Source organism: Neomonachus schauinslandi, chromosome 13, assembly GCF_002201575.2.
Source record: "Neomonachus schauinslandi chromosome 13, ASM220157v2, whole genome shotgun sequence".
Lineage (NCBI taxonomy): Eukaryota > Metazoa > Chordata > Mammalia > Carnivora > Phocidae > Neomonachus > Neomonachus schauinslandi.
In genome coordinates this window covers 21,635,946-21,649,160 of record NC_058415.1, presented here as the reverse complement: position 1 = coordinate 21,649,160, position 13,215 = coordinate 21,635,946, and the positions used below count along the sequence as shown (strand labels likewise).

At 46.2% G+C, this 13,215-nt stretch overlaps 1 protein-coding gene across 1 annotated transcript; it reads left to right on the top strand.

Annotated features, from left to right (window-relative positions):
• Nucleotides 1–203: 203 nt before the first annotated feature.
• Nucleotides 204–3,947, top strand: LOC110579732 (nuclear pore-associated protein 1-like). Its single transcript, XM_021689388.1, has one exon. The coding sequence runs from the start codon at nt 204–206 to the stop codon at nt 3,945–3,947; it is 3,744 nt and encodes a 1,247-aa protein (XP_021545063.1).
• The last annotated feature ends 9,268 nt before the right edge of the window (nt 3,948–13,215 follow it).

Below are 13,215 nucleotides of genomic sequence, written 5' to 3'. Positions count from 1 at the left end.
CTCGCCCTTTGCCCTCTGGCGTGTTCACTTCCTGCGCTGGGCATGCGCCGCCCTTCTCTGTGACGTGTTCCAGGGACACGTCACAAGCGCCAAGCTGCATTGCTCAGTGCTCGCTTGACCTCGAGAGGAGTAAGAAGCTCCGGAAGCTCTCTCCGGGTTTTACACTCCAATCTCGCGATCGTTCAGCGCACAACTAGCTCTACATGGGAAACTTGCTTTGTAAGTTTCTTCCCCTGCCCCGCCGCCGTCTCCTGGCAGGCCGTTGTCGCCCGCTGGTCACTCCTGCCTGTGCAGCCGCCCATCCTGGCCGGGACCACCCTGCTGTTCCTGCACTTGCCCCCTGCCCTGGGCGCAGGCCATGCCAGCGGCATCATAGGGCTTTACCAGCTAGCTTTCACGTGGAGCCAAAGAGGCGGTATCCGATCTGTCAGGCCGTGTGTTCCCCTCTGGGCCTCCTCCCCTTAGTGAACTGGAGGGACCCTCCGAAAAAACCTGTGCTGTCTGCTGGTAAATCCATGATGTTCGGACCCTCGAGAACTGTGAGGATCCCTCCTCCAGGGCGCAAATGGACTGTCCTGCGTTCACTACCTGAGCCCGTAGTCGAGGCTGTGAAGCCGGTACCATCCAATCACCAACCCCCTTCGTGGTCAAAGGGGATGGAGGAGAAGGTCCAAGAAGTGCCCAGAGAAGGGATGGAGGATTTTGTAGAGACCAGAGGACAGGATGATGGGAACAGGGCCCCCCAGAGCAGTGGGGATATACCGTTGACATCCAGGCCCCTGGAGACCGGTGGAGTGCTCAGTTCCCACCAAGGCAGCCCTGCACCTGTGGGCCAGTCTCCCAACCCCCCGGGGGACAGCTTGGGGGAAAACACTCAGATATCTCTGGTGAGCTCCCCCTCTGAAGGCCCTGTAGTCACCTCCTCACATGGCCCTGCTGACAATGTTGTTCCTCTTCGGAAGCCAGATACAGATGCAGTAAGGCTCTCTGACCCAACCCCGAGCTGCCCCTTGCTGCAGGAGAGATTAACAAAGGAAGTGGTGGCTGAAAACCAGCCTATCCAGAGCGTACCACACTTACCAGGGAAGGAGACAGAGGGTGATAAGCCTTCAGGCATCTCATCAAAGTACTCTTTTCCACCAGTATCTGCCACCAGTAGGCCCTGCAAAAGGAAAATATCCATGCCGCTTTTTGTGCCTCTGCCATCACCATTACCACTGCAGTGGGGTAGAGGAGAGTTGCCCCCACCTCCTAAGCTTCCTTGCATAGTTATTGACAAAAACCTGGGCACCTTGAAGAATACCAAGAGTCAGAGGAATAAGGTCTTGGAGGATGGAACAGAGATCCTGGCAGGCTGCTGGGCCACTCAACCTGCCCCTTCGTCTTCCCTGCCGCCGGCCACTCACACTTTCCAAGTCCCTGTTCCTACTCCTGACTTGGCTGACCTATCTGCCAGGCCCCCAATCCCGTCTGTTCCTCCATCTTCCCCAACAGAAAATACTGATCAGGAAACTGATCCTAACTCTCCTCCTCTTAGTTCCAGTCCCACTGGGAAAATTCCACTTAAGAATGGAGACCCTCTGCATCCAGTTATCGCTGTAACACCTATTTCTGACCACTCCACATCTCCTAACACCTCAACCTTCTCATTACAGCCGCCCTCCTGCAAAGGAGAATCCCTGACCCCTATGTGTGTAGATTCTCCGCCTCTTCCAGTCTCTTCCCCAGATAGCCCTGTTTTTGTTCAGGCTATCACTTCAAAGGCAGTTCCTTCTGCCATCACAGCCAAGTCATCTGCAAATTTGACGTCTGATGGTCCTTCAGGTTCGGATGTCATTGACATGGACACTACTCCTCCTTCTTATGCTATCATTTTCAGATCTCCCCCAGGCCCCGGGGTAAGCTCTCCTTCATCACCCCAGGGCCATTGCAGTAGCAATCAGACACAGACTGCAAAGGTTCCAGTCTCCACCAGCTCAACAACTGGGGCCGCCTGCCCCACCCCAGTTCTTAATCAACCCTTCAGCCTCATCATCACCTCTCAGCCCACACATGGGACCCTTGCTGGGCAACATCAGACAATGTTGGTATTTTCCACTGGCTCATCCATCATGAGTTCTGGAATCACCACCACTGCAGTAGGCAACACCTCTGCAAACTATAACCCTCACTCTGACCCTGATGCTATGGATACCACACCTCCTTCACAGGCCGTTATCTTTCAGTCTCCCCCTCAGTCCGGGGCAAGCCAGTTCCCCTTCTACAATGCACTTCCTGGTTCTGACAACACACCACCCAGTAGCAGCACTGCCGTGGCCCATAACTCTACCCATTTACCTGCACAGTCAGCCATCACACAGACCTCAATTTCTAACTACTCTGCCCCAGGAATCACCTCTCAGCCCACATTTGGGAACCAGAATGGGCAGCAGGCTGGCAATTCCTACCTGTTGGGAAACCAAGTAGCCCCAACACAAGCTATAGGCCCAACCACTCCTGTAGCCCAGCTACCCAAAGACAGCATAATGCAATCAGGTCTTGTAGGCTCTGCAGTTGCCACTGGGATGCCCAGTGCTGGGGTCAGTAGCTCACTGCTTATACCTACTACTCCGGGCCCACCTGTGTTTATGGGAACTGCAGCCCCCATGGACGGTGGGAGCTTTGGATTTGGGGTGTCCGTCCCGGGTCCCACTCACTCACAGGCATCTGGAGCACTCAACTATGGGGCAGGACAGAAGGGGGCACCCAGCACCACTTCCACTCCTCTTTTTGGTCCATCTCAATACAACATGGCTGCAGCTGTAGGAGGGGCAAGTACTGTCCCAGTATTTGGAAACATGGCCTGTTCCACTTTAAATCCAGGCACCTGGGGCCAGCCCATCCAAAACACGGGTGGTGCGGTACTGGGAAAAGACAGCACTGTTCCCACCTTTGGAGGCTCTAGCGTGCCCACTACCCATAAGCATACCCAGGGCTCATCCAAACAAAGAAAACCTGCTCCAGGTGGGAGAGCCACCACCAAGGAGAAGAGAAATGTGTCAAGAGACGTGTCTGCTTTCCCCTTAAATCCGAGCACCAAGGGCGGACCCACCAAGAAAACAGGTGGTGCGGTACTGGGAAAAGACAGCACTGTTCCCACCGTTGGAGACTCTAGCATGCCCAGGACCCATAAGCGTACCCAGGGCTCATCCAAACAAACAAAACCTGCTCCAGGTGGGGGAACCACCACCACGGTGAAGAGACGTTTGTCAAGAGACATGTGTGTCTCCCCCTTAAATCTGAGCACCGGGGGCCAATCCACCCAAAACATGGGTGGTGCAATACTGGGAAAGAACAATGCTATTCCCACCGTTGGAGGCTCTAGCATGCCCACTACCCATAAGCATACCCAGGGCTCATCCAAACAAAGAAAAACTGCTCCAGGTGGGGGAACCACCACCACAGTGAAGAGAGTTTTGTCAAGAGACATGTGTGTCTCCCCTTTACGGAACACCTGGGGCTCACCAGGCCACACGACCTCTGTTGTAGTTTCAAGGACCAGCAGCAACTGTATCCATCAACCCACTTTTAGTTCTCACCTCTCTCCAAGCACCTCGGGCCCACCTGCCCAGCATACAGATGGTGTGAAGAAAAGGAACATCATCACTCCCAAGACCAGAAAACCTCGTATTCCTGCTTTACATCAGCGTAACAGTGGCCCACATGATACAAACAGAGCTGGTACAGGTGGAGAAGGTACCGCATCTATGATGGTAGGCCTCTCTGTCACCAGGTGCCATCAGAATACTTGGAGCCTACCTAGCACTAACATAGGTGGTGCTATGGGGATCAGCACCACATCTACTATGACTGGAAACACTAATGGTCCCCCATACACACAGACCACATGGAGCACCCCCAACCATGGCACTGATGGTTCAATGGGGGATAGTGCCATGGAATTTTAGAAATCTCCATTCGGAACACGTGGGCATGCCCCTAGTCAGGGTACTCCTCTGACTTTGGAGAAGCCAGTAATGTGTTTGAAGGCTCCTGGCCCACTGTTCCTATGCTCTGGGCACGGCACCTTCATAACCTGCCTAGGGCTTCATTGGAACCACCAAACAGTTCCTTTCTTTTGTCACGAGTCTCAACTAATATGGAACACGTATTCCTCGCAAATTATATGTAACAGTAAATGGACTTTGCTGTACCAGAAACGGGCTCGGCCCCTTTAAACGAAACTTAACCTGTTCTCTTTCTACAACAAGTCAGAAGGAACCACCCTGCAGGGGTGTGTGTGTGTTGGAAGGTGAGGGGCACATGAGCCCAGTTTAGAACTACACCAGATTCGAGAAGTTCCAGGGTTGGAGAATAGAAGAAAGCCGCATGGATCATCAGCTGTGTGTGTGCCATCCCTGGCTTGATGTTAACTTGGCTGACCGAAGCTCCGGGCCAGTTTTCCCGAGTCTTGGAACTGGCAGGATGCCACTGCTGTCTACAGATACTTCCTTCCCCCCTACCTATTTGCCTCGATGGACTCTTATCTTTCCCAGATTATGCATATATACTTCTATATCTATAAAATTTTGTTCTTATTAATCTGCCTTTGCTCATGTGTCTTTTTGTCTCAACAGTGGAGAAAGAAGTAACTATGTGAGTGGTGATGGGTTAAACCATCAACTATGGTTTTTTTTTTGTTTGTTTTTGCATTAACTATGCAAAATTTTCTGTATCTCAGTGACTGGGATGTGGAAGTAGCCACGTATTATGGCTGCTAGTGCTGACTCCTGAAGTCTGCATTTTGAGTGTAAGGGATGACAATCCAGGAGGAAATAAGGTTCAAAGGAGGGAGAGATGAGGTGACTCACCCTTGCCTCTTCCCTCTGTGTTTCACTCTCCTCTCCTTCAAACTCTGACCTCCCTAGCAGTGGGATAACCCCTGATGTGTCAAAGGAAGTCACTTTCTATGATTTTAGTTTTTAAAAATGTTTAAATGTTTTCTTGTGTGTCTTCTTTTTTCTTTTTTTTAGAAAGGAGTCTTTTTTTTTTTTTAAGATTATATTTATTTATTTGACAGAGAGAGACATAGCGAGAGAGGGAACATAAGCAGGGGGAGTGGGAGAGGGAGAAGCAGGCTTCCCGCTGAGCAGGGAGCCCAATGCGGGGCTCGACCCCAGGATCCTGGGATCACTACCTGAGCCGAAGGCAGATGCTAAACGACTGAGCCACCCAGGCACCCCTCTTGTGTGCCTTATTTAATTTAGACTTAGGCCAGTCATTCTTACATGTTCCCACTTCACCCAGAGAGGATAGATTTGAGCCTGGAGGAACAAGGGGAGAAAGAGCGCTTGCCTGCTCTATAATTGTTGTAAATTTCAGTTTACTGAGAATTTATCAGTGCTGCTTAAACGCAGTAGAAAAGATCCTCTTCAATAATCAACCCGGCTCGGATCTAAATCACTAAAGCATCAACTCACATACGTTACAATCATGCCCAGTTCTGGCTGACCCTAAGCTTTTCTGGATCTCCAAGAAACTTAATAAAGGCAAAATTCCTGACTCTGGAGTCTTCATTCTAGCTGGAGGGAAGAAAAATACAGACATGTAAATTAGCTGGTAGGGTAGCCAGTTACAAATGCTGTGGAGAATAAAGTAGCACACAGAGCATCAAGATTGTAGGCAGAGAGTGGCACAGCTTTCAATTCTAACAGTGGACAGGATAAGTCTCACTCAAAGTGGAATTTGAACAGGCTAGAGGGAGGTGAATGAATCAAATATATGAGGGGAAAGCATTCCAGATAATGGGAATGATCACTGCAAAGACCCAGAGGAAGGGTACCTGATACCCTCAAGGAGCAGTTATAAACTAATGTGGCTGGCATAGAGTCAGCAGAGAGAGGGAAGAGAGGAGGACAGAGAAGATGTGGGTTGAATTCTCGGCACCATTTATTAGTTGTGCAATGACAAACGGTAGATCCAACCTTCAAGTGTCTCAGTGAACTCAGGGCTTTTTTCCGTGGCCAATTTACCTTGCAAGATTTTTGGAAGGTTAAAATAAGGTAAGGAAGTAATTTATGAGCCATGTTGTTATTCTTCCATAAATAAGGATAGATGCACAGATGATAGGTAGGTAGGTAGATAGGTAGATAGATAGATAGATAGATAGATAGATAGATAGATAGATACCCAGAGAGACGGATGGAGACACGGTATATACATATATATGCATGTTTAATGAGTTCCTTAGGCAATAATGCCTTAGTTGCCCTCACCAAGCAATTCACATAGGAGATCCCATTTTAACAGGAGCATTTAAGTGCCTACTTTTATGAAGTAAATACGTGGAAAAATATGATAACTGAGCTTAAAAATGCACAGCACTGAGCCTAGTGCAACATTTATGAGATTAGCCCTGTAAAAACAAACAACACCAGCACAACAGGGGCTACTGGACCCCTCCAGGCACCCTGCTGCCTGATTCATTTACTCTAAGTTGTTTATTGCAGTTCCAGAGGATCAAAGCTCCTCCTCCCTGGCTGCAAAGAATCACCTGCCCTTTGTAGTCAGAACTGCCTCTCAGAAGCAGGTTGAAATCCAGTTTGCTTCTAATAGTCCTGCATCCTCTCTCAGCCGTGCCTGGTGATGTTCCCAGGGACAACTTTTAAAAATTCATGCCTCTTGACTTTTTTTTTTTTAAAGACTTCAAGCTAAAAGTAATATCCTGATAAGGAAAATATTTAACAAATCTGTGATAGAGGTAAAAATGATTTTGAATTTCATATTTTGATGGACTGACACGGTAGAAGCAATTTCTTAAATAGACATTTTCTTTTGTTTTTATGAAAATAATATATAAGCATAATGGCACTTGAATGATCCTGAAATGCAACCTTCTCCCTCAAGCTCCCCTCTCCAGAGACAGTTTTTTGCTACTTTGATGTCACCCCCATAATTCTAAACATTGTGCCTATCATGCTGCATCACGTCATACTCATTTTTTTTTTTTAAGATTTTATTTATTTATTTGACAGAGAGAGACACAGCGAGAGAGGGAACGCAAGCAGGGGGAGTGGGAGACGGAGAAGCAGGCTTCCCTCTGAGCAGGGAGCCTGATGCAGGACTCGATCCCAGGACCCTGAGATCATGACCTAAGCTGAAGGCAGAGGCTTAACAACTGAGCCACCCAGGCACCTCACGTCATACTCATTTTAGACAATGCTTTTGCCACTCTAACATGATGGAGGAAGATAAACTCCACTCCCACTGTTTTCCCTCCCTCTTCCTTTCCAAAACGTCCTATTCAATTAATTTTGCTGCTTCCCTTTTGTAAGTAACCTCATGTAATTTTGCTGGCTTTATTGGTGACGGAAAGGATAGCATAGGGCTAAAAGCACCATTTCCGGTGACGGGCCACTTGAATTAGAATCACTTCCTACCTTATGGGGTTGCTTGTGATAATGCAAATAATAATGCTTTTGCAGCCTTTAGGGTCTAACACACAGGAAAGCTCAAGAAATAGTAGCTATTATTTATTGCTTACGTCATTAACTTTCACCCTAATCTCATGATTTTCTCTATGCATGAGACTGTGCCCCATAGTGGCTCTGCCTTGCCCTTTCCCCTTGTACAACTCACTTCCTGTCAATAACATGTTTGCTTTTGTTGGTGCTGTTAGCATTTACATTTTGCCGTACAATTGTAGCAAAGTGTTCTGTGTTTTATCCACAGTTTGGCTCTAAGGGTTGAAAACCAATAAACTGTATTGACTAAGTATTGCTTAGTCCTGGGGAAAATAGTGTGGTAGGATTGTTATCTTCTACTCTGTCATGGTGCTCCTACTTGTCTTTGGCATCCATTGTTTAAAATCATGCTATATATATTTTTAAAGATTTTATTTATTTATTTGACAGAGAGAGAAAGAGAGAGAGAGCGCACAAGCAGGGGTTGGGCAGGCAGAGGGAGAGGGAGAAGCAGGCTCCCCACTGAGCAGGGAGCCCGATGCGGGACTTGATCCTGGGACCCCGGGATCATGACCTGAGCTGAAGGCAGACACTTAACCGACTGAGCCACCCAGGCACCCCTTAAAATCATGTTATATTTCAGTTTGCTCTATACTTCAGCTATTTTTTTCTCATATATTTTTAATTATTTTTCCTAAAATATATTCATTTTAGAGACCTAGAAACCACCTGGGTGTGATGAGCCCGCGCAGGCCCTTCCTGACCCAGTCACTGCTACGATCCCAGAGTGATGTGATGTAAGGCTTTCCGGCAGCAGTCCATACTTCACCTGAGACGGAGCAGGAAATGTTCTTTTTTTTTTAAAGATTTTATTTATTTATTTGACACAGCGAGAGAGGGAACACAAGCGGCGGGGCGGGGTGGGGGAGAGGGAGAAGCAGGCTCCCTGCCAAGCAGGGAGCCCAATGTGGGGCTCGATCCCAGGACCCTGGGATCCCGACCTGAGCCGAAGGCAGACACTTAACTGACTGAGCCAGCCAGGCGCCCCAGGAAATGTTCTTTTCAGCAGTCCCAAGACTGAGTGTTGTCCTCAGATACCCCTTCTGAATAGGAAAACTGAGGCTGGCAGAATCAAACAGGTGCTAAGAATTAGAACCATGACATGGATCTCCTGATTTTGTCTGAGGTTACAGGTGTGAGGAGGGCAACCAAACAAAACCAGACAAAACCACGCCCGAAAAATGGTCTCTGATGTAAATAGTGCCTTTGTGTTAAATCCATGCTAAGCTTGACATCAGAGACTTAGAAGTAGATTTTCATAACATGGAGGACAAATAAAAGTTTATGGGTAAAGAGATGGGGGTGGGAGGCCTTGAGGTAAAGGGTTTAAAAGAGAAGTTCAGTTTCTAGTTTTCCACTGGACCAATCCAGGCTGTCATATAGAAATTTGGAAACACAGACTGTAGTGAAATACCTAAGTTAGCCACATGGACAATCACTCAAAATTAGTTTTCTGGATAGAAATACCTTTCTGTTTCCCTTGAAAAGACTTTCATTGATTTCACCAAATATATATCTCAAAGTGATGACAGAAAGTTGAGAAACTTATATGCTTGGAATTTGCAGTTATCATTGTTAACAAACACATTTGTATTGCTTATACTATGACAAGTACCATCCTAAGTAGTTGTGATATTAACTCACTGAATCCTCATAAAAGGAACCTTGTAGGTAGGTATTACTCATAATATCCCCTTTTGGGAGAAAAACTTTGGGGGGAAATGAGAGAGGTTAAATAGCTTGTCCAATGTCACACAGTAAGTAGGTAGCAAAACCTGGGATTTAAAACCAGACCATCTAGACTTTTATCACTTGGCTGTGTTACCTTATTATAAGCTGTGTTTAGGAAGAGGACTAAGTTGACAAGAACGAACTCAGAGCAGAAGACAGAAATGAGAAAATGAATGACAGCAGAAACTGGGGAGGAGTTAAGTTCAGAAATTGCTGGTAATAAGACCTAGAAGTAATAAGATTCTGGTTGGATGTTAATTTCAGGCAGTCCCTGAATCCATTGAGAAATGCCTTTGTTTTCTTGAAAGTTCAGAAAGACTGGTTGAATGAAGAGTAATGAAAAAAAGTAGAAAGGAAAATAACGTGACTTAAGTGAGGAAAAGGAATCTTTCCCCTCTAAGTATTAGGAGAAGAGGGAGTTTGTGGGGGAGGAGGGAGATCTTCCTAACAGGTGTGTAGGCATATTTACCAGGGTGAACATGGAGAAAAATGGTGACCATTGTACCAGTTTCGATGATCCCTCAAACCAAAGCCTCAGTTTCCAAAAGTGACACACATTTACAGCATCCCCACTGTGCATTAGACACATTGCTAAGTGTATTTCCAGTCACACATTTTATCTGGAATTAACAGTTCCTTTGAGGGATGAGTTCCCTACGGTTGCTGTAACAAATCACCACAAACTTGGTGGCTTAAAACACATTTATCCTCCCATGGTTCTGGAAGTCAGAGGTCTGAAAACATTTTCACTAGGCTGAAATCAGGAGTTGACAGGGCTGTGCTCCCTCTGGAAGCTCTAAGGAAGAATCCATTCCTTGCCTTTTCTAGCTTCTGGTGGCTGCCAGAATTTCTTGGCTTTTGGCCACATCAATCTGATCCCTGCTTCATGGACACATTATCTTTATAGTAAAGTCTCCTTCTCCCTTTCTCTTAGAAGAACACTTGGGATTACTTTCAAGGTCCATCAGATAATCCAAAATACTATCTCGATCTTAAGATCCTTAACAATCCCATCTGCCAAATCCCTTTTGCCATTTAAGGTGACATTCTCAGGTTTGGGGGATTAGGGCATGGACATTTTGGAGCAAGGGTATTATTCAGGCTTTCTTAAGGTAGATACTATTATTTTTCTAAGATGCAGGAAAAAAAAGAAGTTTAGGTAACTAATTGGTCCCAAGGCCTTACCATGCTTCAGAGTGGCGATTTAAATCCTGGCATGCTGACTTTAGGACACATTCAACCATTGTTAACCTGTGTTCTTAACCACGGTGTGTGTAGGCTTGATTAAGAGTCACACGTTTCAGGGTGCCTGGGTGGCTCAGTCAGTTAAGCGTCTGCCTTTGGCTCAGGTCTTGATTCCAGGGTCCTGGGATCGAGCGCCGCATCGGGCTCCCTGCTCAGCGGGGAGTCTGCTTCTCTCTCTGCTTATGATCTCTTGCTCTCTTTCAAATAAATAAAATCTTAAAAAAAAAAAAAAAAGAGTCACACGTTTCAAGACCACATTGGATAAAAGGCTTGTGTGGTCTCCTTTTTCACTTTGTTCTCCTGGTGTATTTATGAACGTTGCCCAGAGTAAAAAAGTTCAGAAACTACCATTCAGGCTTACTAAGAGAAAGCATTTATTGTTCAGTTTGCACTTGGTAATGGAGGGTTTTTTTTAATCGACTATGTCATCAAGCAGTGTTATCACTATTTTTTATGTACTTAAACAACAAAACAACAAAAACTATAGATGCAAAGGTGTGAGGGACTCATGGAGGGCAGAGAAAGAGCTCGTACCACCTGCCAGGTGCCCAAGCCTGAATGCATCCTACCCAGTCCTGATTAAGCACCGGTTTGCAGGGATAGCACCTGAGACCTTATACCCCAACTTCAAAGACTGAAATTAGCTGAGGGATCACAGATACTTGTACTAATCATGAATCCATAATTGGCTATCCCCATCCTTTGTGGGAGAGAACTTGGCACTTTTAAAACCCTTTTCTGCTTGAGAAAGAGCAGAGCAGTGTTTGCTTCTCTGGCCGTGACCTACTGTGCTTTGCAAAGGTGATTTGGCAAGTGCAGCTGCAAACCCATCTCCAATATCACACATCTATGGAAAATTCCAGTCAGGTTTTAGACCCAGTCACAGTACATTTTTCTGAGGATCAGTAATGATTTGCTGAGGATCAGTAATGCTCTCCGTATGCTGGCTGACAAGGGCATGATCTCTGTGCTTATTATACTCCATTTGTCAGCTCCGCTCTGACACAGTTGTCCGTGGGATTCCTGAGGAATATTTGAGGTATTTAGGCACAATTTCAGGAGCTGCTCCTGCCTGTATCCTCTCATTTCTTAATCAACATTTCCCAGTTGAGACGCTAAATAATTCAACCCTGGTGGGTTATCAGAGCCATTCTTCCCTACTCGGCTTCATTTGAATCTCTCTGCCCCATAAGGTCTCCCTACCTGACATCAGGTATTTCCCCATCATCCTTATTTTCAGGAGCCGGGGCTACGAGGGTAATTGGGAAATTCGTTAGCTTTTCCATTTCTTTCCCTCTTGATTGTTTAAGTGTGATTTGCTAGAGCTGTGTGTTTCGATGTTTTGCAAAGCTCAGTGGTGCAGAGACAACAGTGGAATTCTGCCCCAGGAGAAATAGACATTCTGTTAATTGTTCTTTTCTTATAGAACAGAAAACAGATTCATCTATCACACAGTTACTCAATGTTTCTCTAAGTGCACTGCACAGGATCTGGATTAGACTGGCAATACTCTGCCTTTTCTGTTGGAAGGTACTCTGCATTCCATAAAATGAAGTCCATACTATGAGAAACCGAGTTTCACCTCTCAGCTATTGACTCATGGAGTTTGACTCCCTGAGATTTTCCACCCTTATACTGTTGTGGAGGAAGGAATGGTTGGCCAAATTCTTGGTCAGATGTTTATATTTCCTAATTTGTCACTTGTCTCTTAACTCTGTTAAGATTACCTTTTGCCATGTAGAATTTTTTAGGGTTTACAAAGTCAAATCCACCGTCTTTTTCTTTCTGACATCTCACTTTCGCGTTCTGCTTAGGCAACGACTTCATTGTAACAAGAATAGTATTTCTCGGGCTCCTGGGTGGCTCAGTTGGTTAAGCGACTGCCTTCGGCTCAGGTCATGATCCCGGGGTCCCAGGATCGAGTCCCGCATTGGGCTCCCTGCTCAGCAGGGAGCCTGCTTCTCCCTCTGACCCTCCCCCCTCTCATGCTCTCTCTCTCTCAAATAAATAAATAAGATCTTAAAAAAAAAAGAATAGTATTTCTCATCCTACCTTACATTCTTTTACATGTTTCTTTTTTTTTTTTTTTTAAGATTTTATTTATTTGTTTGAGTGAGAGAGAGCATGAGAGGGGAGAGGGTCAGAGGGAGAAGCAGACTCCCAGCTGAGCAGGGAGCCCGATGTGGGACTTGATCCTGGGACTCTGGGATTATGACCTGAGCCGAAGGCAGTTGCTTAACCACTGGGTCACCCAGGTGCCCCTACATATTTCTTTTCTTACAATAAAATATTACCAAATGCATGCTTTACAGGCAGTCCTGGCTCTGCACAGTACGACTCTGCATGAATTGCAGTTACCGTGATTTAGTTAAATAATCCCAGTCCTGGAACAACACAATTCACATGTCAGTTACCACCGTATATTAAGGATTAGAAAGTACCTCAAGTACAAACTTGACAGCTAGTTCCTCAGAACTCAAATCACCACGTAAGTAACAGATGTGCACCGTGATCAGTGGTCACTTCTTTCATGATCTGCCAGTGCTGGGTCACTGTGCACGTTATTCAGGTCACACACAGACAGCAAAACGTGTCATTCTGCTGCTTCCTTGTCCTCCTAGTGAACATCCACATCACAGATCACAAAGCAGGATAATCGCAAGCAGGAGCGAGAGGCAACAAAGACGAGGGGGCTGGAAGTGAAATTCTCATAGAATGTGAAGGGACCATCATAGAG